At 39.3% G+C, this 27838-nt stretch overlaps 1 protein-coding gene across 2 annotated transcripts; it reads right to left on the minus strand.

Annotated features, from left to right (window-relative positions):
• Window positions 1-527: 527 nt before the first annotated feature.
• On the minus strand, window positions 528-27108 carry SUCLA2 (succinate-CoA ligase ADP-forming subunit beta). 2 transcript variants are annotated; one of them, XM_055801350.1, is made up of 12 exons: window positions 27010-27108; window positions 23680-23792; window positions 20825-21008; window positions 11643-11742; window positions 11301-11463; window positions 8403-8531; window positions 7816-7954; window positions 6300-6461; window positions 6076-6218; window positions 3387-3507; window positions 2999-3087; window positions 528-1332 (listed from the first exon to the last, which is right to left on the minus strand). In XM_055801350.1, the coding sequence occupies exons 3-12, from the start codon at window positions 20919-20921 to the stop codon at window positions 1258-1260; spliced, it is 1218 nt and encodes a 405-aa protein (XP_055657325.1). In that variant the 5' UTR covers window positions 20922-21008; window positions 23680-23792; window positions 27010-27108; the 3' UTR covers window positions 528-1257. The 2 variants fall into 2 exon arrangements, with proteins under 2 accessions (XP_055657325.1, XP_055657324.1); XM_055801349.1 differs by lacking the exons at window positions 23680-23792; window positions 27010-27108 and adding an exon at window positions 22947-23102.
• Window positions 27109-27838: the final 730 nt, after the last annotated feature.

Here is a 27838-nt window from a genome sequence, read left to right on the forward strand (position 1 = left end):
ACTGTAGAAAAGTCTTCATCACTTCCTGATAAAACTATGCTATCATTAGCCAAGAAAACAGCATTTTAAACAAAAAAAAACACCCTACAAAACACAATCAAAAAAAGAGTAGCAGCAACATTGTTTAGAAACTAAGTGGTAAATGGATCATAATCCAAGTTCTATGTAATGCCAAAATCAATGGCATTGTAAGGTGACAAAAATTAATGGTTAATACTAGGTTTGTTAAGAGAAGCAGCATTTCCTCAAAAAGCAACATTTTCCTGTGTATTTGTTTGTGCAGAGATCAGTTCTGGCCACTTTAGTAGTATGCCATATGCATGCTATCTGCCCAAGCTTTTCTATGCAGAGTGAGCTCACAAGATTTTAATCATGCAATGCAATTCAAAGAGGAAAAAATTAATATATGTGCTATTGTAAATTTACTCCTAAAAAGCTTTTAGCTTGCTATCTCAAATCATGGTTTAATCCACGAGTATATGCAATTTATCAAAATGGTGACATATAAAGAAAAAGACAGTAGAAGCTTTGGGAGACATTTTATTAATGTATTCTTTTATTAGCAATGTACAATAGACATTTTAATTCTCTATGTATTCTGTCTCCTTGAAGTTTGGTAAATGCTTGTTCATATATAAAACTACACAATGCCTTTTTTGTAAGGACCAGAAATTGTGAAAATCTAAGTGCTACAGTATATTTTGTAGTGATTAAACATGTTGTCCAGAAGAGTTACCAGCCACTTCAGTGAGGAACTTCTAAAAATGTTTCTGATCAAGTTCAAATGCACCTGTTCATAAATAACGATTGGTTTGCTCATGTCCATTACACTGCTAAGTACAACTGTCTCCAATATAAAATACCGTTTCAATACATTTCTCCATATGGACAACTAGATAATCTAGTCATATTTACTTTTAACCAAGGCTAATACAAATTTACAATAAAGTAACTTCAGAACTTATTCAGAAAAATTATTTTTCAACCAGAAGCTTTACTTTGGACAAGGCAGAAGTATATTGCAAGTGACATTCTGCAGCAGAAGCTGGAGGCTTGAGAACAACTAAGGACTAAATATCAGCAATACAGACTTTTACAAGAACTCTGACCATTCTGAATGTTAACATTAAAGACCAGGTATTTCAGTTTGTGCGCCTGTCAAACAATCATAACCTCTGCACATAAAAAGATGAAAAATATCCCACAGAACACAGTATTTCAGAGAACATGTTATACATTGGCATGACACTTCTCAGATCAAATGGGCAACTGAAATTTAACATCCACCTGTGCTTGTTTTGCTAAGGTTACTATTTCAGAGAGTTTCACCACCTGAAAAAAAAAAAATAAAAACTTAATTTCAAAACAATCCTAACCTGAGTGAGCTGGACCAATCTTTTTAAACAAAGTAGAATCAGAAAATCATTAGCAAGATCTTAAAAGGGCAAGGGGTGGGGGGGAATTGTTACTTAGTCCAAGTGCATCTTAATTGTTTTTAAATGAAAGATCAGTCAAGTCTTTTAGAAAACTTCTCACACAGTTACACAATGTCTGGTTCTCATTTACAACTAAATATCTTGATAAAATGTTAGTAGTTTTAAACTTCATGACACTTTTTTTCTTGGGAGGTGCTGGGGTACCCACTTACAAGAGGTTCTATATCTCCAGAAGCTATTTCTCCTCTGAACTTTTGTTGCAAGCACCTCTGGATCTTATTTTGATACCTTATGGAGCCTCAGCTTCTCTTGCATAACAACTCAGAACTGCTACGAATTATTTCCTGCTTTGAATCAAATGTTGTAACTGACTTTCGGAAAAAAAGATTCAGAACCGTAACTTCCCCTATGACACAAAATCCACCAGATGCCCTCTAATTTTTTGCAGATGAAAGTTTTTCATCTTCACTGTTATCTACACTAAATTTTCATCTTCAGTAAAATACTAGTTATCTAGAACTATTTACAGACATCTCTTGAATATTTAGGTAGAAAAAAATACTTTAACATAACAAGTTTATAAATGCTCAGTTCATTACTCTGATCTATCCTCATCCATTTGTTTATCCCATTCATAGTATCATCTTACATAAATCTGTTCAAGGACAACCTAATCTACCTAAGGACAACATACAAAAACAGCTATAACCCATTCAAAGAGTGCTTCTACAGATACAGACAATTTAAGATTATAAAACTAATTTTAACTCCATTCGCATGGCTCCATGATTCAGCTGAGAACTTCAGATTCAGCAGCAGCTTTAAAAGATGCGTTACGTAGATGCAAGACAGCTTAAAGACCCACACATACTGCTAGGGAAGATTTCCATTGACCTAACCAATGCTTGATCAGCCTAGCAGGAGTTAATACTATTCCTGAGAACAGAGGGCCATAAAGTCAAGCTAAGCAAGTTCCTCCTCTAGGCAAGCCACAGCTGCTTCTACAGCTTCAACCCCAGGAAACAAAGCAAAAGAAAAAAACACCACCCAAACACAAACCACCTGTCTGAACATCTAATTACTTCATGAGGCAACAGGATAATCAACTATGCTTGGTTTTAATCATGCACACTGAAATACAGTGGTCTATCAAAGGAAGTGTTAAATTGAGGTAGTTCAAAAATGCAGTGTAAGTATTTTCTTCCAGTTAATAAAGCTAAGCTCTTAGTCATGCCCCTACCAAGCAGAGTGACTGATTCTGTCCTTTGCCTGGGTTTTTTGGTGTTTTTTAACCTGCCTTTTGGTGGGGCATGGGGGTAGACAAAGAAAAAAAGAAGTCCCAAACACAGAAATTTCTGGAGTATAATAGCTTCTGACTACATAGTTCTCCTTATAAAATATGCACTTACTTGTTTATAAAACATTTGCTTCAGGCCCTGATAGTAACTGGCACTGTGATTTATCCTAAGCTACCTTTAGTTGAATGAACAGAGTTTCAACTCTTCAATATTCTGCAACAGGTGCTATGTTCTGAAAAGAATATTCAGAGCCAGCTATCTTACCATTTTTGCAGCTTCATCCAAGTCATCACACGCAAGGATTTTGAGGCCACTAGCTGTTATTAAAGCCTTGGCATCATCAACTCGTGTACCTTAAGAAACAGAGAAAATGCCGCTCTTATTGACCTACTACCAGAGTAATTCTCATATTTTCTAGGAAGCCTGTTCCAAAAGTAAATTAGCAAATAAATTTAAAGACAACAACTTTAGTAGTTATAAAAGCAAGAGATCTCTTTTTATTAACTTGCCAATCCTCACCAACTAAATTCAAGGTTTGCCTTACTTTTCCCTATGGCCTTCATCCTACAGGCAACTTGCTATGCAACACAAGCTCAAGAACATTTGTCAGTATGGACAGAAATATATTTAACATGTACTGAAGCACACTCACCTTGCAACCGTACCACAATTGGTATTTTTAGGTCCAAATCCTTTACTGCCATAACGATACCTTGTGCTATCACATCACATCGCATAATGCCACCAAATATATTTACCAGAATAGCCAGTACCTACAGAATCAACAATATTCTTGTTAAAAACAGCCAGAAGCACATCAAACAAAAGCACCACTCAGCCTTCCAGCGTAAGAAAAAAATAAAGCTCCATAAATGTAATAAGGGACTCTGTAAAACACAGTTCTAGAGAACACCAGTCACAGAAGTACAGTTCTATAAAGTCACATACAACAAAACAGTTACTTCAGGAAAACAGTACTGCAAAAATGCCTGTCCCAGGAAACTTGCACACTGTCCTTCAATTCAGCACAAGTTGCAGACAATTGCCATTTCTCCTACTCAGTGTGTATTCTGTGTAGCTACTTGGAAAGACACACACCCATCTTCTGTACAAAGCCAACAATGTATCTTATTTCAGAATATTCTGAACACGAATAGAGAGCTGTTTGAGTTTCTTCAAGCAAATCAAACAGACAAAACTTCAGTAATTTAATCACTTAATTTGTCAACTGTTTATCTTTCCTTTTACAACATTGCTCCGGCAAAGGTACCTCCCACACTAGTACGTCCACATACTGAAGAAGTCATGCTAAAGAACACAAAATTTTACAAAACTCATACACAAGACACTGTTTATACAGTTTACTTAAAAGCTAGCATGCTTAGAGGTAAGCTATTTGAAATATATTTTAATCAGGAGCACTACGCCTGAGGTTAAGGGGAAGTCTTTTCCTACTCAAGTGGTGGCAGGAGGGGTAAAAAGATCACAGTCAATAGTGAAACATGAAATAAAGTAGGAGCAAAAATAGGTAGACAGCCTTGGAGGGCAGAATAAACTTAAAAAGACAAAACATTAATGTGCAACTGGTTAATTAACAGTAGCTCGGTTTTCATTATCTTGCAATTAGACTAGCTCATCTGTGTGGCATCGTTCTTGCTCCTGCTACTAATGGGTAGCAGCAACTTAGGCTGGCACCCCAGCAGGCTGTTCCAAACAACCCCTAAACTGAGCCCATCATGCCAGTCAGAGTGCAGTCCATGACACCAGTGAGCTGTACCACTGTTTGAATTTCAGCACCAGGAATCCCAGCTACAGTCACTGTTTTTTGATAAAAGCATGTGCAGCTGAAGGAAGGCAAAAAAGGAAAGAATATATTAATAAGTCTGTTTGACACCTACCATCAGCAGAAAATTGGCATTGGAAAAGCCTGTCCCAGATCAACAACCCCTAGATTCTTCCTTGATTCGTCTTCTCTTCTCTCTGTAATTCAGGCGCTCTGTGCCTGTGTCCCTCACTTTTCACATTCTTTCGGCAAAGCAAGGGAAGACAGAAAGTCTTATGAGGAGCAGCTGAGGGAACTGGGGCTGTTTAGTCTGGAGAAAAGGAGGCTCAGGGAGACCTTATCCCTCTCTACAGCTGCCTGACAGGAGGGTGTAGGCAGGTGGGGGTCGGTCTTTTCCCAAGTAACAAGTGACAGGACAACAAGAAATGGTCTCAAGGTGTGCCAGGGGAGGTTTAGACTGGAGATTAGGAAAAATATCTTTACTGAAAGAATCGTCAAGCATTGGAACAGGTGGTCCAGGGAAGTGGTGGAATCTTCATCCCCAGAAATTTTTTAAAAGACATGTAGATGTGGTCCTTACGGACAAGTGGTGGACTTGGCAGTCTTAGGTTAACAGTTGGACTTGATCTTAAAGGTCTTTTCCAACCTATATGATTCTATGATTATAACACATTCTTGGACTGTGGTAGACTCTGCATTTGTTAACAAAAATGTCTCCAAGATTTTTCTGAACTCCTCTGTAACATCACTCATCATTTGTTTCTGGCCCTCTCCAAAGATGAGCAAGTGGTGCATGAAATTCTGGTGCAAAAGCGGCATACCATTACCAGATCCTGCAAGTCACTCCCACCTTTTGCAGTTACATCTTCTTCATATTTTTTGTTCTTTAAAAAGTCCAAAACTCCCCATCAAGCTCCCACTAGGGTAAACAAACACCTCTACATAGACCATCAATCCGGTCCTTACGTTGTCATTCTAGCATGGTAAAGCTCCTCCTCTAGTTTCAACCAATTTGTTATTTTAATAATATTCAAACACTTCTGATAAACTTTGGCTAGCATGAAACATAAATCCTTTCCAAGCCCAAGGTTCTTTTACCTTACATTACATATAATGAGTACCTTAGAAACTTGGTTGTGCACAGCACAGTGAATATTCATTTCTACAACTCTATGCACAAAACACCCAGTCAAAAAAAAAAAAAACAAAAAAAAACCACCAAACACAAAACCCATCTGAACACTGATTTCTGACTCAAAGATTTCTGGAAAGATGAAAACAAACAAATTCAAAGCTGTAACTAACTGGAGGATGCAAAACTGCCTACTCAGTACACAGCCAAAGAACCTATTTTTAAATAAGGAGGGAAAAAAATGGAACAGGTTTTCAGGCTACCTTCATTTGCACCAGGATTAAGCTAATATCTCCATTTTCTTCTCTTTTTAATTCTATGCTCATAAAAACACATTTTCTGAAGAACATGCACGAAGCACTGTCTTTCAAATCGCAGCACATTTTACCACTGTGTAGGACCTTGGTATGCCAACTCTTCCCTCACCTTTTTATCAGAGGTAATAAGCTTAAAGGCTTCTGTCACTTGCTGCACTGTAGCACCACCACCAACATCAAGGAAGTTTGCTGGAGTTCCGCCGTGAAGTTTAATTATATCCATTGTGGCCATAGCTAAGCCAGCACCATTGACTATGTAAGAATAAAGATAACATTTAGGAATTCAGTTTATAAATCCACTAGGCCATTTAAAATTCATTAAATTAAACATACCTAAGCAGCCTATGTTTCCATCCAATCCTATATAGTTGAGATCTGCTTTTGCAGCATCCCTGTCTCTTTGATCTTCTTGTGTCCAATCCTGCATATCAAAGATCTTCTTCTGACGATAGGCTGAATTACTGTCAAAGTTTATTTTAGCATCCATACACATCACTGGAAGAAAAAAAAAATCATTTCGTATTAGAATAATAGCTCAACTGCTACATGAATATGTGAGAAGTACGTTAAGTCAAACTTGGCAGCTATCTCAGGCAGTCCAAAGTTTTGCTGAAAAGACACACCTAGCACTGCATGTAAATACAAGATTCTCTCCAGTTTACCCACACAATGTTAAGTCCCTTTAACTGCACTAAAAGGGAAGATAATTGTATTTCTTGAGACACTCTAAGAACAAAGCAGCTTACAACGAGCTGTTTGATAAATCTGGGCAAATTTTGCTTCAGTAATTAGCATAAAATTAATCTCTACAGAAGGGCTCTGGTTTGGGTTTTTTTAATCCCTCTTAGTTTTCTGCTTTTAGATTATATATATATAGTGTGTGCGTGCATGCATTTAAGCACAGAAACACACTGAAAAAATGTTCGAGTTGGAAGAAAAGGTGTCAGAAGAATACACACAAAAGTTTCACTTAGATATCACTGCTGACATCCAAACCCTAGAGTATTCTTTACCTCAGAACTAAGTTGCTGTCTGTACAAAGGTAAGGCTTCATTTCTACCCCTCACTACAGATGATATAAAAATGACAAGGTACGGGAAACAGATGTGAGAGATTGCTCCATACTGTTCATTTAAGCAGTATCATTCAAAAATAATATTAATAAAAGAACAGTAACAGTAGAGTAACGGTAAGCTTTGACAAAGGAGCTACATTCACGCTTAAATTTAACACTGTTGTACTTGAAATCAAGTACAAATATTCTCCACAGATGTATTCTTTGGTGAGAGGGCAACTGGCTGTGATTGAATATTAACTCACTATTCTGCAACTGGATATGCTAAAAACCTGATAACCATCAAGATATTACTTAAAGCACCTATAGTCTTTCAATACATCAAACATCAAACTCAAGCAGTCATTCTGATGCCTGAGTAGCAAAGGCAGAATTCTAGAAGATGCTGCTCCTCTGGTTATCTTTTCAGTACCAACTCTGAATACACAAGATGGGTCAAGTTTCAACTCATGGATTCTGCAAAGACCCAATTTCCAGAAATACCTTATCCTGGGTAGCCAAACACTCAAGAGTAGAAGATGTGTTCTTACTAAGTAAATCGAAAAGTTTAAAAAGGAAGCTATTTAAAGTTAAGATCCTACTTAGCAATTAAGAGCAGGTATCTACTATGCCTAGATTCTCAAATTTATATGCTTTATTAAACTCTGTTTTCAACATACCACATTAACGCTAAGAATTCTTACTGTATACAGCTGAAGTTTTAGCAGTGTGAAGCAACTAAGATTTACAAAAAAATCAGGTTGTTACATGAAGAATATGAAGAAGAAACATTACCAACTCCTGATGCATCTTCAACCATAGGATTTATTTCTATCATAGTAGCATCATATTTCAGGAAGAGATTATATAATTTGACCATATTTTCAGCTGCTTCATCCACCAAATTAGGAGGAAATCCCATTTTTTGGGCAAGCTGAAAGTAAAAAATTGTTTATCTGTTAACTGATGTTCAGGGTTTGATTTATTTACAAATTAGGAATTTCACAGCTCAGCAATTATTTCAGCATCAACTGAATTTATAAACGCAGCACCTCCCCTGTCCTCCTAGGAAAAATGTAACTCTTCCATTTCAAACGATTGTTTTCAATATAAAACACCGCATTTATCCTAAAAATGAGCTAGTAAAAAGTCATTACCCCATGCCTTCACAAAGCTGTATAAAAGCTAGATAAAGCACTGCCATGCACAGTTGGAATTACATTGACTATCACCTGCAAATACTTAAATATCTAGTTCAAAACTATTTCAAAATGTCAAAAGCGTTTAAGACAACTCAGCGGGTTGAATACATGCACACTTAACAAAATTTAGAAACACCCTCCCATCCTCAGTAATGTGTACTTTTCCACATTAACAATTACCCTAACAGCTTGCTCCTTTTTTATGCCTTCTACTATATCAATGGGTTCCTTAATTATCGCATCAGGATTCTCTGCAGCAACATCTTCAATATTAACACCACCCTGAGAACTGCCTATCAGCACAGGACCCTAGAACAAAAAGAAAAAAAAAAAGCATAAGTAATTTTAATACCACACAATTGAAACTTAGTTTTTCCCATAATATACCTCACAGAAGTAAAATCTTATTGTTAGTTGGAATTTTTTTTATTTGGGCATTTTACTTGTACGCTCTGAGGAGAACGTTACTATTTATTCAATAAATCTATATAAAACCTTATAGTAATACTTTCCAAATTTTAAGGTGTACCTTAGGTCCAATTTCTTTTAACAAGTAAAATTTTCCTTTGAATACACTGTAGCAACAGATCAATTAACACAGACATATTATTAAAATTTGATAGAAAGATTCAACTTAGCAGCCACATGCATTTTATTTTCTAGGTTGTCACCAGAAAAAGAACAGCCTTATCTCCCTTTCTTCTCCACTCACCCTTACACAAACACACATCGAATGCCAGACACTCGTTTATTCATTCTGCCATGCTTCAACTCCAAGGACAAACCTAGATCTGCAGAACCTAGTGACAAATTACTGCATACTCCTGTTCAGTAGAATCACAACAACTACAGCCATCAGGGAAAGCAAGTCACAGAGTCCTGACAAAACATCACCCATTTATTCAATAAAAGAAATTAAGAAACCAGAATTGGTAACATTTGCTGCAGAGATAAAAAAAAAAAAAAAAGCAGCTATCTCAACAAAAGCACCAGGGACTCACTACCATGGAACCTACAAATCTGTCTCCAAGGACTCGCTACCACGGAACCTAAAAATCTCTCTCCATAGGAACAGTCTTCCAGTTTACAGTAAAGACATACTCACTTGTATCGTCTCAACCTACCTTCCCTTATCACCACCTGGTGGCATGGATCATGATAGCTGGTGTACTAAGGTAGCCTTTCATATCAACACAGGTCTTAAACATTAAACAGCCTTATAACTGTTGACGACTAATTACAGAAAGCATGACACCGGTTCAAAGAACACGCTTAACCACAGCACTTCCTTCCCACCACCATCCTTCCAAATGGAAACATAGATGGCAAATTATCCTATATCTAATAGCAAGGTTCAACACAATGAACGTTTCTGGATATTCATATCCTGAACAGTCAGAAAGCTAAAAACACATTAGAAAAATAAGTGAACCATTTTGCTTAAAATTTAAGTGGTCTTGCCCCCATTGGTGAGTAACATCCAAGACAGCAAGTTCCACTTTCAATTATTTTGCACACTTCCCCCCCTTAAAGGAAGAGGTTTGCAACAACATCAGAAACGCACACTGTATGCTGTTCAGCCTTCACACCGATGCGGCATTTCCTCACCATAAGCATCCTAGACAAGTTAAAGCAATTACAAGCACATCTAAAAACATGACTTAAAGTCAGCAGTAAAAGCAAAGCACATCCCTATCAAAAGACAATAATCCACACAGTTATGCTCCATATACACTAATAAGATTTATTTTATTTTTTTTTTTTTTACACAAGAGCAAGAGCAAGTCAGGAAAATATGTTTCCCTTCTTTATCTAATTTGCTTAAAGCAGCTACAGTAAATTCCATAAGGATGCTTTCTTATTGATACCACAATTTTAAGAATATAAAATCTAGCCATTTACAGTATTTTAATGCCACCTTGTGGTAAACCTGGGGTGCATACTGTAACACTTGGATCTTCCCTGCTCTATAATACAGTACAACAGAATGTAGATGCCCCAGTCACATAATTGTACTAAAACCCAAAACAACTGATACCTTCACATCAAAAAGAATGCTACAGAGGGAAGAGTAAGGAAAAAATACAGTATTTCACTCCTAATTTTGCAAGGGAAAAATAGAAGTGTAAGACTAGCTTACTCATTCCTCCACATAAAATTATTTCATACTCATGCCAGAGATACTCCTCTAATTACCAAGAACAGTGCCTCTGCAAACTCTTAAGCATCTGGACAGACCAAACTCAGATTTTGTTGAGCTTCAGGAAAAAAGTTCCAAGATCTGCTTTACTCTGTTTCTGTTGAAATTATTTAGCAATTCACAGTCTGTGCTCCATAATAGAATACTACGCTGTCAGAAAACACACTGACACATTTAAGTAACTGGGTTTGAAACGTAGCCTAAAATCTATATATCCACACATACAGAATGTACAAACTGGAGACACTTTGGCTTTCAGCCTCCCAAAAGCTCTCAAGACAGATCTCTAGGCCTAAACTTTCTTACCATTTCCTGCAGAGTATTGGCATAAGAAAGCTACCAGCACTCTCAAAACTAAGGGACACACCTGTGCACCTCTAGGAACTGTCACACATTGGAGAAAAGGAATGTTTTATTTATCCAAGACCACTGGCTCTTCCAAAAGACTTTCACTTATCTTGTTCCTGACACTCTTAAATGGTGTGTACATGTACATGCACACACATAGCTGTATTTTTAAACTAAATTCTAGTATGAGCATCTGGTAGGTAAGTGCAAACTAAAACCAAAATGAAAACAACTCCCTCATTCCACCCATCTCCCCTTCCGCCATATGACCCTGAACTTCAGTTGGGGCTATCAATACTCATTTGTTATTCCTTAAGCTGTAGCACTACATCTTTAAAGCATTTAAACACTAAGGCACTCATAGTCAGAGATACTAGGAAACAAAATTTAGCTCATGCATGTTTCTGATTTTCAAAGTTACCAGTACAGTAAACAGTTCTGTTGTTTTGGTTGGGTTTTTTTGTTGGTTTTTTTTTTTAATTCAGCTATAACAAGTTAATTAGTTTACTTCTATTTCTGATATTACTCACTTGAAAAGACCTTTCCATTGTTATTGCAAAATAGTATTCTCTCCTGGGATATCTGCGCTCACAGATAAATACTTGATTGCATATCCTGCCCTTTTCTCCTGTCTGCTTGGTAAACAACTTCTTTCCAATCATTTTGGAGGAGATATCTTTTGCTTCTTCTGGACTAGAATAAAAGAAGCTCAGAATGTAACAAAGAAACTGCTGGAAAAACAGAAGTAGCATAAAATAAAATCTTATCTCATTTTTGTTATTTTAAGGTTAATAATTAAAACACTGATTTTAAACTAAGCAATAGGTTAAAATCAGAATGTTTTTCCACTCAGATATTTAGAAACAACTTACGAAAAAACTATTTTCACTCCTCCTTTGAGGCCACCTTCAAATGTTCCTTTTCCTCTACCACCAGCTAAAACCTGTGCTTTAACCACAAGATCCTTTGAACCTAGAATGAAAGAAAACCCAAAATTTGTCATCTGCGACTACTAAAATGAATTGCTCCAGGCAGAATAATAAAGGCTGGTTTCATTTTATCCCTCCTCCTCTGCCCCCACCCACCCAACACCCACCCCCCAATTCAAAACACAAATATGTAAATACAAAACTGTAATGTAACTCACAGAGCTTATTCCAAGAGTCACAAACCATCCACAAAGCACAGCTTAGGCTGTTCTGTGAACAAACCTTGGTGAGTTAGCATCCAAAAGTGTTGACACTTTGAGTGTTTTGATTTTTAGCATGTGTTTGAATCACAAATGATTAAGCACCCAGTAAGAAATGGTATCTCAAAGACTATTAACAAGATGAAACTGAATATGTGACATACTATAATTAAATATTTTCCTCAATCAAGTACAAATACCCCATATGTGTAACCACTATCTTCTCAGCAATGATATGTAACTAAGGCACTTACCCAAGCCAACTTGCAGGTCCGCTACAGTTTCCATTCAACAGAGCACTGAGCATACGCTTGAGTGCTTTGCAGAAGTCAGAGACCTAAGCAAATCCACTATTTTTCCCACAGTACGCAGAGTAAGCCCTTTAGTTGGCTTTAACTGTTTAAAAATCTTTTACAAAATATTCTTCCAGGTAGGGGAGAATGTGCATTTGGGTTTAAAAAGTAAAGTACGAAAATATAATCAAAATCAACTGCAATATTCTGAAGTGTCATTAAAAGAGAAAAAGCAAAGAGAAAAGTTAAAGTCATTTAAGGTGATAAAGGAAGAAAAACAAAGCCCTGAGTTGTTATTCAAGTTCAATTACACTGAACACACTGCAGAGAACAAATGGACTGCAAGATGTTAAGAGCTGCCCCATTCACATTTGTGTGGCACATCCCATCTTTTCTCATGCTACCATTAGCTGAGCTACTCTGGTCTTTCTGAGCAAAGAAAGAAGTTGCTGTTCTCTTAGATGTGAAAAGGCAACCATGGAAAAGCCTAAGAAAAATTATAGTACTCAAGAAAAACTAGCTGCTATGCATACTGAAAAAGATTATGGAAGAAACAAAAAAGTTGTGTTGATTCCTTTTTTGACCTGTATCCTGCCTGGTCAGATAAAATTAACTTACATAACATCACAAGCTAGGGTGGCTATAAGCAAAGGGAATGCTCAAGTTACTACTCCCAACTAGCTGCTTGTAGATTTTACTTCTTGACTGTCTACTAACAACAGATCTCTGAAATCACAACTGATATGAAATTCTTTGGCACAAGAAGCATGAAGGTTATAAAATTCAATATATTTTGATTTACTATAGTCTATTATCTAATTCAGTTCCTGAAGATAACTTTTTTATAGCTATTAAGTGCTAGCGAACAAGTAAGTTAACATGCTTTATAGAAGCCACACAAAACAAGACTTAAGTTTTATGCAATTACTTTAAGTACAAAGCTTGCTTTAGATAACACTAAGCCTCAGGTATGATTAAGATTATAAATAGTAGCTTCAAGGAGAAATGAAGCCACATACTCAAACATGCAAGCTTAAAAATAAAATTCCATCAATTTGAATACAATTTACTTTGTACATACATACAACCACAAAATTTGGAGGAGCATGACTTCTTGGTATTAGCATAAAAGATAGGAAAATACTCTTTTCTGTGAAGAGATTAAAAAAAAACCAAACAACCAAACCAAAAAAGAAACCCACGTAAACAAAACACCACACACGCTCCCTTGCTCACAGAGGATCCCACCCGGGCTCCTTTACAAGGATCTGGACTCAAATATTTAAGATTTAAAATACAACAGCATTATTTTACTATTTTGAGCTTTCCACATAAGTTTTATATTTGACAGATTCAGAACTGATATACTTAGTAATAAAGACTAAAAGATTTAACTTGCAGTCCACTAGGAAGTTCAGAAAAGAGGGTCCTATTTCTTTCCTACACTAAGTCCAGAAGGCAAAAGCTGCTTCTGTAGAGAAGCTTTCAGGAAAGCCATAAAGTTCACCCACTGGCACCTTCTTTGTAGTGCTCCTCCTAGCACTAAAGACCAGAATCTGAACAAGTCAGAATCTGATGCCGACTAAAGCTCTAGTACAATCTCAGCTGGAACATTACATTTAGCTTTGGACGTGATGATAAATGTAATTTTCAATGGGAAAGACTGGTTACTTATGATGATCACTGAAATGAAGAGCTTCTCTTACAAGAGCTTGGTACTACTTTAAATCTATCAAAGGAGAATGATGCAAGAACATGATTATGGTCTTTAGCCACCATACCTGGTGAGGGACATAGCAAGAACACACAACTACACGTGCATCGTATATTCAGTTTCCTGCTCTACACCAGCCAAAACCAAAAGCCACCTATCAAGGGAAGTCAATTTTAGAAAGGATGCTGGGGAGAAATGAGGGATATGAACTGCAGAAAACAGCCAAGCTAACAATCTCCCTGAATAGCATGCTATTTTGTGATGACCATGAGAGACAGAATATTGGGCTAGATGAAACACTGCCCTGATCACATAGGATATTTCTCAAGAATGTAATTGCATGATCACACTTTGGCAACATATAAAAACACCCGGAAAAAAAGTGTGTGAGAAACAACTTTAAACTTCCTGCAGTCAGTTTTGGCTATAACAAAGTTGTCATTGGACTATCCCTTATGCAACAGAGTGCAACAATCATGGCATTAAATGAGCAGGACAAACGATTTGCAATTTATTTTCCTACAGCACTGCAAGCTAACTAGCTGCTTGACTGCATAAACACAAAACACTTCAAGGGTTATCTGACCAGCTATGTTTACAAGCAATTAAGCTGCACAGATGTACCTGAAACAAACATGTCCTGAGAAAACCTTAACTCATGCAGAAAATTTATTGTTCAATAAACCCTTTTTCCTACAGCTCTTATTTAAAGTGACCCTAAAATCAGAGGATAGAAATGTTTGGTCACACACCTCACCTGCAGTGTTACAGCTGCAGCACTATCACACAACCTGACACAGCAGAGACAGTAACCCAAGAAAAAATTTGGAAACCAGCAGATAACATAGTTTTCTACTGGGTGTCAACAGTTGTGCCCTTCTGGTGTACTCACACTGCTTTGAAATACTGCTAGGTTTTTGTTTCAATGAGCAGGTATCCACGTACAAAGTTAGACAGCTTATACCAGTCAACACTACACCACAGCAACAGTCCTGTCCTGCCTCCTGTTCCCTGTTTTTCACTCCAGTCTTCTTTCTTGTGCCAGCATAAACATTTGTACAATCATGCCTTGAAGCATATCAGAAAAGTGACTCCACTGAAGGCAAAAACCTTTTGCAAGCCCGTGCACCGTGTGACAAGCACACACACAGGGATACTGAAGTGAGCAGGACAGAAAGCAGGAAATCTTTCAGCAGCCATAAAGCCCTAACAGGGCACTGGAACAAAATAACAAACATTTAGGACAGCTCTCTTGTCTCAGGCAAGCAAGCCACAGACCAATGCACAAAACTCAGAACAAGTATTTGTTAAGGCCTGCACTTCCATATTAATGGCAGTTAGCACTAAAAGCAAAACAGCCTGAAAACAATCAGAACACATGTAGAAAATTAAGAGCAGATACCAATGAAAACAGGTGCCTGAAATCAGCAGAACACTGAGTTAGTATCTATCTGTTCAGGACAAGAAAAATTATACAATACTAACACCTTCAACAATGGTTTATTAACTAGACAGCAGAAGAGTCATTCAGTCAGGAAACAGCCCAATCTTTATTTCTAGAAAAACTGATACTTATTCATTGGAACAAACAATTTTTGATTCCATAACTTAAGCTTTCAAACTGGGAGAAAGGTCTCTTTCTGCTTGCATGCACGCATTGGTCTACATCAAATACAACCTTATGATAAGCTTATTAAAAGGCAAGAAGGCTTTTTGTTCTGTTCTATCTTGGAAGTTTTCTGTACAAGTAGGTAGTCTGATGACTAGGGGCAGACAAACTTTATTAAAATGTTCTGTTTTACAAGTTTCCATTCCAACTTTTGTCAAATCATTTCAATTGCCAATTCTCTACTCAGTATTGACTGTAGTAGCGCTACTGCTTTCCACATACTAAAAACACCTTCTCGGTAACTATGCAAGCTTAATGTGTTCTGACAAAACAGACAACAATAAAAAGCAGTGATAGGTTAGTTACACAAGTGCCAATCAAGTTCTTAACTACCTTAACTACTTAACTGCAAACTTACCCTGGGAGAGAGACAGAGACGCATAACTTTTGCCTCAGTTACTCTGTATTTACAAGATTTTAATACCAGGAAGAACATCTCACCATTTATAAGGGAAACCATTTTTTTTTCTTGTTGCACAGATATAATAAAAACTCTTAAGTTTAAACAAAATAGTTGTCTTTACTGGAATTAGGGAGGGAAAAGATGGGCTTGTAACTAACAGCATATTATCAACAGAAGTCTCAACATAAAGAGTATGCCGACTCTGCCAATACTTGAGAGTATACCATCTGCTTTTTGTTAATAAGTATAGTTATTTAGAATTTAACTTCAAAATTACATTTTTTTCGGCATTTGAAACTGTTAGAAGAATCACTGCGTGCAAATCAGAAGTATGACTACTGAAATAATCACGTGCCAGGAATCTGCATACTTTCACTGAAAAAGACCATGACAGTCAGGATGCTGATAAGAAAATAGCAAACAAGATGTTTCACTACTACAAATACTTCCTGACATTGATCAGCTGCATCAAGTTTTTCATCAACTCACAACAGAGATTTCGTTTTGGCAATAGCTTAAGTTAAGCGATTAAAATACAGTGGTCAGAATGTGAATGTGCTGGTTAGACGAATTATTTAATTAGTGAATTATTATCAACAGTATGCTTTGATATTAGAACTTCAGAGGAGTGAAGTCCTAGAGAAGAAAGCAAAGGTTGAAGAAAAATGTAAGCTTCAGATGCCAAAAAAGAAGCGTTCACCAGAATTCAAGTCAGCATTTGGTTTCTAGACTACTACTGCTGGTTATCTAGAGATTTTGACCAGGTAAGCAGGAACATAATCAGAAAAAGAACTACTTAACACTGACCACTACAGCAGTTGTGTTTGTTTTTTTTAAACACCTGGGAGATTTCTGCACAAGGTTGCCACCTTAGATCATCATCCATGTCCTACCTACAGCATCTGAGCAAACACTGGAGCTTCAGACTCTACAGATAACCTAAAAGACATCACTCAACATAGTCAAGCAGGTAATTTACAGAGAAAACTGATAATGGCAAAACAGCCACAAAGTATTAGGAACAAAAAAGCTAGATGGGAGCTTTCAGTGTGACACAGAACAAAGGAAAAAAAGACTTAATCAGACTACCCAGGAAGGCGTGGCATACACTAAGGAGAAAACCACCCCAAACTTTTCTGCCTGAAACACCTATTCTTTTGAAGAGCTACTGAAGAAAAAGCTAGTACTTTACCTAAGAAAATCACTGCACACATTGTACTAAACTTTGGTTTCTGACTAAATCAAGCATAAGATCAATCAATCTATTTATAAATCTAACCAGGTTTATATATTTTACTTTTCTTAACAGATACAGGTTGTATGTTTGAGCAGTAGGCAGAAAAATGAAACAGTAACATTGAAAAGAACTTAAAAGGTCTGAAGAGATACATCTATTAATCACGAAACTGTCTGCAGGAATACAGCCAATCCAATTACTTGAGTCATACCATAGAAAGCATATCAAAAAAGATCATTCCTTATAAACCACAATGATGAGGAAATAGACTAAATCTTTTAAACTTCTTAAACCACAGACTCCATTGCTTTCAGTCTTCTTGCAAGAACTCTGGTGTAAAAAGGTAAAATGTTACACACTCAGATTCTCAATAGTTCCTATTCCGTACAGCTTTTTATTTTACCAAAATTTGACTGTCTGCCACGAGCGTAAAGCTGTGGGATGCACTGTATTAAAATCCTACAGAACTACGGGAGCAGAAGAGCTGCTTCAAGATATTAAACATTTCAGAAGTCTTACCTCTCAAATAATCATGAATGGAAATATATGCTATGAAAGAAAAGCAGACTTTTCTACAGACACACAATATGTCACTCCCTTCCACACAACTAACAGAAGGAAGTGTCAGGAAGCTTCGAAACTGCAGTTACAGCAATACATACACTTTCATAGGTGCTGTCTCAACAAACAGCAATACTATACATTTCAAAGAGTGTATTCTGCTAAGCTATCTGCTATCATATTGATGAAGCATCTGTTCTTCAAGAAACAGTCTTTAGGTTCATTAGTCATGTTCTTGATAACAAATATCAACCTCTCAATCAGCACCAGTCACAGTGCTAACTGGAATGTACACATAGGCTAAGAGTAAACCATAAACTTAGAGGCAACCAAGAGATCCTGCTGCCTCTTACCAATGCTGTGAAACAGAATTACTCAGCTCACTTGTTCAAAGTTTAAGTGAAATGCTCACGTAAAATATGAAAAGCCACAGATTGCAAAGCCCACAAATATCTGAAAAGGCTTTTTTTTTTTTTTAAATCAGTGAAGTCTTTAAAGACTTCATCAGATGCAAGTCTTCTCAACTCCGAGTAGCAAAAGTGAGAACTAGAGGTCTTGAATGGAGGCAGTGAACTACTGGAGGAAAAGCAAGCAAGCAGTGACACTTACATGAGGTCTAAACATACTCCCAGGGACTAAATCACTGTAGGAGTTATGTTAAAAGCATAATAGTTTCATGAACCAGTATGTAGTAACAATTTACTTGAAATGAGATGGAGGGTTCTTTATAGGGAAAAGTTGCTTGTGATGAGAATAGTCATGGGGATTCATTACTTAACAGGCAGACAAACATGAAAAGAAAAAGCTATAGGCAAACCGATGTTGTAATAATTACAACAGCCAACTTCCCATGGCACAACAGAAGAGACTTTAAAAAGCAGAAGCAAAACAATAATCACTTGCAGAATCCAGCCTGAACAGAAATCTGAGTTGAAAACAGCACTTTAAGAAATCTGACAGCTGCAGCAGAAATCACATTTAAAAAAAAAAAATTCAGTTTTTTTTTTCCTTAAGAGTCCAGATAAATGTAATAGGGAAGAAAACAATGCAAGCTCAAATACTGTACTTCACATGGGGTAAACAATATGCACTTTTTGTAACACTTCAGCCTTTAAAAGAAAAAGTACTTAGTACAAGAAAGACTGGGGGAAGGGGAAGCAACCTTTCTAGCTTCCAGACCTCATCTAACTTTAGACCTCAAGATAAGCATAACTACAATTCTAACAAATTTCATTATTTTGTTATTTAAAGAATATTTAGTGCACTGTTCTAAACAGGCTCCATGACAAACTGCAACATTCATATGCCTCACCTTGATTTTACCACACACTAGTTACCTAGCAGTGATAACAATCCTCAGTATGGTTAAGCTTTGGCTTTGTTCATATAACAGGGTTACACTGATTTAGCTACAGCCACAGCTAAATTATGATAATGTCTGTTAATGAGAAGGTTGTATTTGTTATACATTGAGATAAAAAGTTACCCATTCCTAAATGAAATTAGGTATTTGCAAAAGGAAAGAATTCCAATGCCAAACTCAAGTTTACAGAGAGCAGGTTTCTGACTAAAGGTTATCAGGAGTATGTGAATCAGCACTAGGGAGACAGAGCAAGCAGTATTTCCAACTATCTCTGTAGCGGTTTAGACAAACATTTGAAAAACCAGTTTAACACATAAAAGGAAGCAAAGGATAAACTGGTATCTACTGGCAGCAGCTCTTACACAACAAAAATAAACAATGAACAGGTGGACAAAAAAAGTGAGACCTTTTTCATTCTGCTAGAGATTTGGCTTGTTTGGTTTGGATTGAAGTACATACTAAATGAAAACTATAGAGGAGAAACTGCTACAATAACAAAAAAATCCAAAACACTGGAGCAAAGGATAATATGCCACCATTCAGAATGAGTTCTGAACAACGTTCGAGCAATGTCTCAAGAACTCAAGCTCCTTTAGTGCATTCTCCTTTTCAGAAGTCTTCCCTTTCTCATCTCAAGTACCAAAGAAAGCCACAGCATCAGATGCACACCAGCTTCAACAGAGTACATGTCTGACAGCCAGAAGCCCCAAATTCTTTTATTCTAGCTTACTAAAGGTTGCTGACTCACACATTTCACAACTTCATTTTTCTGACCCCCGAGAAATTGCACAGGGTTACATGGTCCAAATAAAAGGCATACGTATGACAGCTATATAAACTGCTATAAACCAGCAGACATACCTACTTTGCTATAGGACTCCCCTCTGAGCAAAGTGTTTAAGCACCAGGCAAAGGAGATTGGTTGCTTTTTCATCAACAAGCCAGGAATTTAGCATATAACTACAAGGCAAAGTTCCCCCCTCCTGCATTTGTATCTTCTGTTCTATATGAAATCTTTGACTACAGAAGCTTTACCTGCCACCAACACTGAAGCTGTTCATACAAGATTTCCTCTAACCTTGCTTTCGAGCAAAAAGAAATCCAGAATATGCGCAGAGTAGAGTCTATTACTCATCTCAAAGAAGTTTAGGTAGTTGTATTAGTCTGGGCTAATACAATTTATACCTGTCCCTTTCCTTCTAACCCAGACTCACAAGTTACAGGAAAAGTATCTGCAATATCTGGGATACAGGGATGACGATGCTTGAAATATACCTTCACATCCAGTGGGGAAGGGCTTGATCCTATGTTAAAGGAATTTCAAGGACACAGTTTAGTTTCACAAACAAGTCTCAACACACAACCAAGAGTGTCTTTAAAATTAGGTCACTTCACCGATTTCACCGCGTGCTTGTGCACTGGGTAACCTTAAGCATTAGAAAACTTCACATTGAGAAAAAGTAAACACTCAAATCTGCAAGAAAGTTGCATCACAGGAAAGGCTCTCTTAAAGAGCAGGTATGTTCAGAACACCAATAAATGTCTTACCAGGAAAGACAGAACAAGTAGTTACACCTTGTATCAATCCCATGCTTATATTGTATATGTTCTCTTTAATAATATACCTATTTCTTTTGCTATTTTGTAAGCTTCGTCTGGTGTCCTGGCAACCAGTCCGTGTGGAACAGAAATGCCAGCCTCCTGCAACAGTCCCATACTCATGTATTCATGTAGTGACAGCCTCCTCTGCTGCTGTTTTTGCACCTGGAATCCATGATTATTGAGTATTCCTGGACTTCCACCAAGTACCTGAAGGAAAAGAACAGAAAATAAAAAGAACAAAGAACGTGACTGTGATGTGAAAAAATACCTTCTGTTTAGGTTAAAAAAAAAAAAAGCCTACCTATTAAACAAATACAGTTTAGTGTACCAATCCAAACACCTGAACACATAATCCTACACTTGTGCATTACCTTTCCACATTAGTTACTCGTGTCAGGTCTAGAATGGGGTTTTGTGAGGTTTTATTGGGGCAGCAGGAAATTGCTGGTGAAACTGCTAGCACTGACAAGGGCTGGCAGGGTTAAAACACCCTTGAGTATTTGGTTAGCATTTAAGTACTTTAAGGAATGTATCTGTAGGGAAAAGAACCTTGAGGACATTTGGAAGCACAAGAGACAGAGAAAAGCTCACAGAATAGGTTTCTTCAAAAGTTTTGGTAGATTGCCTCTGTCTATCAAACTAAAAAACTAAGACCTGGGGAGGAGGGGTAGCAGAGTTAGACCACCTTCACTGGCTGTACCTGGCGAATTTAATTTGCTACAGAACAGACTACTTAGTCTTCATATGACTATCATGAAACAGAAGAAAACTAGCTATGACTTGTTTCAAACATCTACACTGAATCAGAGGGTTGCCAAATGTGCAAAATAACATTTCAAATGCCAAGTAAAATATAACATGCCTAATATCCGATACAAGAAGTTCCAGTGTGGAATGAGTCTTAATTTCACCTGCCGAACTGACATACAGAACTCCACAAATTTCTGATATATATTTTGTATAAAGAGAAAAACTGATTTTGATTATAAAACACCAGTAGTACTACTACAGGAGTAATGACTTTAAAAAGAACATATACTCATGGACTTTAAGACAAGACAGACTTCCAAAGGGTACCTTGTAAAGTAACTGTATTTCATAACAAGAAAACTATTAACATACGTAAAAAATATTTGCTGCAGTTTTCACATTTCATGATATAGGAACAAGACCTTAATTTTATACACATACGGAACAGCAAACCTACTGAATTCAGCCAATCCATGAACATAAACTAGCACTGAGAGATTCAAAGCAAAAAGACTACAAACCAAACTTAGATACAGGCAAAACTCTGCATTTATTTTTACTTTTCAGCATGTACCATGGGCACAAGTACCACAAAAATCAGTCTGCATCTGGAAGTTTCACACAGACAGGATTTTTAAGGTTTTGTTTCATTTAAAATCAAGTCAGAACGCAGATGACACAAGAGCTTTACCAGGGCACTTCAAGCTAACTGAGAGAACCTATTTAACCTCCAAGGGATTCCTTCTGCAAGCAGGAGGCCCCCCTCCTTGGCATGAAACCCCAGCGAGCCGCGCTGACGGCTGCGGCTCCTGGCACCGTGACGGCCGGGCCCGGCAGGGTAACACGAGAGGGGGACGGCGGCGACCGCGACCTTCCCCCGGGCGTGGAAGGAGAGGCAAGGCGCACGGAGGGCCTGCACCTCCAGGCTCCCCGGCTCTGCTGCCTGTACCGCTTTCCGGGGGGTCTGCAACCGAAAACAAGCCCGCACGCCGAAAAGGCGTTCAGGGAAAACAGGAGCGGAGGCTGGGAGATGAGCTGACGGGCACGGCCCGACCCCCCGTACGAGTGAGGTGACGGCGGAGATGGGAGCGCTGGGATTTCCAAGCATGTCAGGGGAGGGGGGTGTGAAAAGGAAGGAAAAGAGGACCACGCCGGGAAGACAAGCAAGAGCAGCAGCGGGGCGGGGGGGGGACGGGGGGCGGAAACTGTACACCACAGGCGAGCACCCGGCTGCCCGCCCCGCCGCCGCGACAGGGCAGGGCAGGACGGCGGCGGGCCGGCAGGGGACAGCCGCTCCTCCGCCGCCGCTTCGCAAGGAGCGACCCCGACGCCAGCCGGCACGGCACGGCCCTGCCCGCTCCGGCCCGCCCCGCTCCGCTCCCGAGCTGCCGCTACCTTCGCCGTGGCGGTGCCCAGCGCGGCGCGGATGCCGTTGCCCCTCAGCCCGGCCGACGCTCGGCTGCAGATCATGGAGGCCGCCATGGCTGAGCCCCTTCGCCCTCCGCCGCCCCTCCCAGCGCGCAGGCGCCGCCACCGAGCCGGGGCGGGCGGGGCAGAGGGGACGGGGCGGGGCAGGAAGCGCTCGCGCGACTCCTCTCCCTCAGCGACTGGCGCCCGCGGGACGGGGGGAGGGGCGGCTCTATGGTCTCCCAGGGCCCCGCCCAACGCGCCCATCGGCCGCGCTGGAGCAGACCGCCTTCCCAGCCTCTCGGTTTTCAACTATTTTGTTCTAAATAAAACAACGTTTGTTTTCTGCAGGGACCCTAAAAATGGCCGTAACCCACTCGCTGCCGTCCCACACAGGCCGGCCTCGGCTGGCGCCGTGTGCGTCAGGCACGAGGAGCAGGCCCCAGCTCCCTCCCGCCGCCCCCCTCAGCCCAGTGCTGCTTCAAAATGGAAAAATTGCGAATATCTTTACTGTGAGGAATTTTTATTTTTTTTTCGTATTTCGGGGTGTCTCCGTGCAACAACTCAAACATGTCTGTTATCAAACTGAAGACCCTGTATTTCTAGGCACCCGTTTTGCAGCCCCCCTTCACTGCCCCCCAAGCAGGCTCCCCCCGCCATGACAGGAGAGCCCTTGGGCCTCACAGCCCAGAACTGCACCTCCGCCTTTGTGCTTTAGTACCTGTGCATTTACCGTGGTGGCCTTGCATCACGTCACTAACGAACCAGGGGACAGACATCTCTGCAGAAACCAGTGAACGGGCCTTGTGACTCACAAGCAGGTGAAGCTTTTTCCTTTCAAAGGAGACAGTAATTAGGAAAAGATTAGTGGCCTGGGAAAACAGAACGGGAAATGTCCTCTACCCATAATGAGGAAAAATGCAGTTATTTCCACATACCATGAACATCACAGCTAGATCTGATTTGAAGGAAAGCCATGCTAGAGCTGTTACCCTCCTGAGTTTTGTAACAAATTACTGCATAATTAATAACCAGATAAGCTGCATTTTTTGTGTTCTGAAACGGAAAGTGCACTTACAGCTATGATACTGCATAGCTTCTCCTTGGGTGAATATTGCAAAAGAGAGAGTAACTAGCCATGGTTCAGTTATTTTGCTTCTGGTCCTCTGCTGTCCTAGTGTTATTGTCACCTGTGAGCACTGCAGCGAGCTCAGCAGTGCACTTCCCTCTGCACCTCTTACATCCAGACATGCAATGCAGGAGTACATGTCACCAAACCTGTAAGCAGCTGCAAAATTTTGATAGTCCATCCAAATTTTTCCACCACAGGTGACAGAAAGGCTTCCTTCTGCCAATGGGAAAGAAAACAAAAAAAGGCACTTACACTTTGTGCTCTTCCTCTCCTATGCATGCACACTGGCTCTGCGCTACTCACCCTGCCTGCAGCTCTGTCCCAGGACAGTACTTGTACACACTTACACAAACTTCAGGAAATGCTACTGTAACTCTTGAGAGACTCTCCAAAATGACCTCCCCCCTGGAAAGGGGCAAAAAAGGGCATGCAACAAAGTTTACAAAGACGATGTAAGGAAGCTTGGCAGAACTTAGAACCTTAAGCTTAAAAGCCCTAAGCTACTATTCAGAAACAAGTACTGGCTGCGAGTCAGGAAGGAACTTACATCCTGACTCAGTTGCTCACTACTGCAAGAAAGATGGACAAATCTCTCTGAGCTTATAATTCATCCTTGCCGTGGCAAAGAGCTGTAAGACATTCAGAGTACAACTACTATTGTATTTTCTTCTCACTACACATGACTTCTCCTTCCCGTTTGAAGATGCAGGTTTTTACCTTATACATCAAAAGAAGAAATGTTACATATACAAGACATATTACAAATGGTCTTGCAATATTGGCAGCTGCTGCCATTGTCTCTAGTCTGATACACAGCTATACGGAGAGCTTTAATTGTTTGGATGTTGCGTTCTCCCATTTCCTTCTCGGCTGTGAGAATTCATCCAGCTGTGATGCGCTGTAAAAACGCACGGATTTCTGTCTGTCTGATCACCAGTGCCACCATCTGGCTCAGACTGTCAGTACAGTCGGCAGTTAATGCAACACAAACCTGAAAAAACATCAGTTCTTGGAAATGACACATTCACCTGTTTTTGCTTTCTTAGAGAAAAAGGAAAAGACAACAATCTCAGCTAAAACCAGGCAAATTCCTAGTGGGCCCGGTTAAACTAACTCAGGTTTGCATACTCTCAGCCTAGCTCAATCCCTGACCTACACTAGGGGAGACTGCAAGGAAAGGGGAATGAGCCGTAGCATTCTGATAGATATCCAGATATTTTGCTTAATCTCCAGAAAATTCTAGATACAGGTTCCTTCCTATTCGAAGTTTAAAACAGTGAGATTTCTTGCTGAAGTCAGAGTAAGCTTTTTAACAAGGATCAAGGCCCTCTCTGAAGCTGTACTTAAAGCTATAAAGAAGGAGGAAAAAGGTACATTGCAAATGAGGTAGAAGGAGCAAAGATGTTTTAACAGACAGATAGCTGTTTGAGGCCAAATAAAGCATCCCAGAAGGCTCAAGCATTGTAAAATAGATATGAATTTGCTTTATTACATAGTTACCACATCTACCTAGTGACAATGGTACAACCCAATTTGTTTCCCAGCCCTTGTAAGCTCCACTGGTTGCTGTTCAAGTCGAAAAACATTAGGACAGAGAGTCTTGCCAAGAAGGACATCTGAGCAGAGAAAGCCAAAGCCTCTGCCAAGGTCATGAGTTTAGAGGGCAGAAAAAATTCAAGAAAAAAAGAAGAGATTTAGCAGGTGCTTAAAAAGCATCCCAGTACCTGTGAGGAAAACTTCACTGAGCTTTCTAGAACACTTTTAGTTGAAGACAGGAGGGAGGAGCTCACTGTTTCAGTATGGTAGGTGAGTAAACCGGTTCAACTGCTGGACCAGCCAAGGTCAGAGCAAAGAATCTGACTTGAAGCAAAGTAAGAATAATCCTTCAGTGGTGTCTACATTGCTTTACATAGCATGTCTTGCAGCCAGTGAATTCTCTCTGCATTGCTTGTCTGCAGAAGTACCATTGTGATTAACTCTGGACAAACTGCAGGCTGCTAAGCAAACACTCAGGAGCATCTAATAACATGAAACTATTCACTGCACCCATTTTCAATATGAGCAGGTTATTCCATCTGTCCTGATGACTGTCATACAGAAAAGGCAATCCAGGGTCCTTGCCTGAAGGTGCTCCAGTGTCCCTCCTTCAAGGACTCTGACATCTTCACCTGTCCTTGCAACAGGCATTTAATGTACACGCTGCCAGGTCTGGATGGCTGCAGTTTTCTGCAGGGGACAGTACGAACATTAAGCACCAGCTCACCATCTCTCTTAATACAAGAAGTGGGAAACGCCAGGGAAGGCTGGCAGGTGAAAGGTCCAACGTACACAAAAGGATTTTGTTTGCAAAAGTCATTTTTCACATAGCTAAGCTGTGGAGCACCTTGCCATAGATGCTGCAAATGGTGGAAGTTTACATGGGCTCAAGAGGAGTCTTGGTAGGTTTAAAAAAGAAGAGAAATGAGAAGAGGGTTAGTAAATACACAGAAGCCACCTCTGCCTTGAGAAGTCACTGAGCCACAGATGGCTGTAGAAGAGTAGTTGAAAGCCCTGCCATGATTTCTTGCTGATTATATTCCAGACATCCACTCTGGATCACCAAGTACTGATTTTTGTCCTGAGCTAATGGATACTTTTATATTCTTCTGTCTCGGTCTGTGCTGGGATTGAACACACCCAGAAGTTTCATAGAAGCTGGAGCATAATACATCTTTGGCAGCCTATGAATTGCCCAAGGTCACATAAAATATTAATGGCAGAGCTACAAATAAAACAGAAATGTCTCACCACCTACACTCATTCTGATGACTCAGTCTTGTCTGTACACAGCAGAGCAAAGAAATAATTAACAAGCAATGACAGTAGAACTCTCAACACAGTACAGCTCAAATTTGTCCTACTGCTCTTGCATATGCTCACCATTATTCTCTATGAAGTGTTGTGAAGACAGTGACCACTTTTGGGCTGACAGCACATCCTGATGACAAACAGTACTCTTAATGGAACCAGATATGAATGATAATTCCATCACTGAAATACAAAAGAATATTCGGGTATTAAAAAACTACAGGAGTTTATGATAGTCAGTGAAAGTTACAGGAATCAACGTTGGTTTTTTTTTTTCCTCAGCCAGGCCTTTTCTGAAGTATGATATTAAAAGCAAGGGTTTTCTGTTCTATGGTAAGAAACTACATAATGTAGAAAAACTCACAGGTCTCAAATTCTGATATGAAAAGGTAGTGAAAAAAAATTGTTTGGAGTTCAATGTGAAGCCAGGATGGTGGAGAATGATGCAGACCATAAATTTATAATCAAGGTAGGGTCAGGGCATATGCAAAGGTAAAGTAGGCTAACTTCTTCAAAATTTCCTTTCTGTTATTTGAAAACTCTTTTCTTAAGTAGAAGGATCATTTGTGGAAATTCCAGTATTTCAGCTGTGGGTGAGCAGTCTTTATTTCTTTTCCTTACTCATATTCTCCATATAAGTATTCTCCATAGCTTTGTTGTTGGTCACTCCATCTAACCACTAATTACCTTGACAGACAGGCCAGTGGCACACTGGGAGTAATGTGAACCCTTGCCTACATTTTATCCACAGATTTCCTAACGAAGATGCTTTCCAGCAGTATACTATTTGACAGCTGTGGGAAAAACAAGACCAAGTTTAGAGGCAAAGCCTGGAAAGGAAGTCAGGCCACATGGGACCTAACCAGTGACCTCACCACATCAACCCATCTTTCTTTTCCTC

This window comes from Falco peregrinus, chromosome 4, assembly GCF_023634155.1.
Source record: "Falco peregrinus isolate bFalPer1 chromosome 4, bFalPer1.pri, whole genome shotgun sequence".
Lineage (NCBI taxonomy): Eukaryota > Metazoa > Chordata > Aves > Falconiformes > Falconidae > Falco > Falco peregrinus.

Coding starts and splice junctions, on each gene's coding strand:
- SUCLA2 (XM_055801349.1), bottom strand. CDS start 23,033: ATGGCGGCCTCCATGATCTGCAGCCGAGCGTCGGCCGGGCTGAGGGGC. Junction 8,532..11,300: donor CAATGGAAAGGTCTTTTCAA/GTGAGTAATATC, acceptor TTTTTGTTCTAG/GGTCCTGTGCTGATAGGCAG. Junction 6,219..6,299: donor TGGAAACATAGGCTGCTTAG/GTATGTTTAATT, acceptor ATTCTTACATAG/TCAATGGTGCTGGCTTAGCT.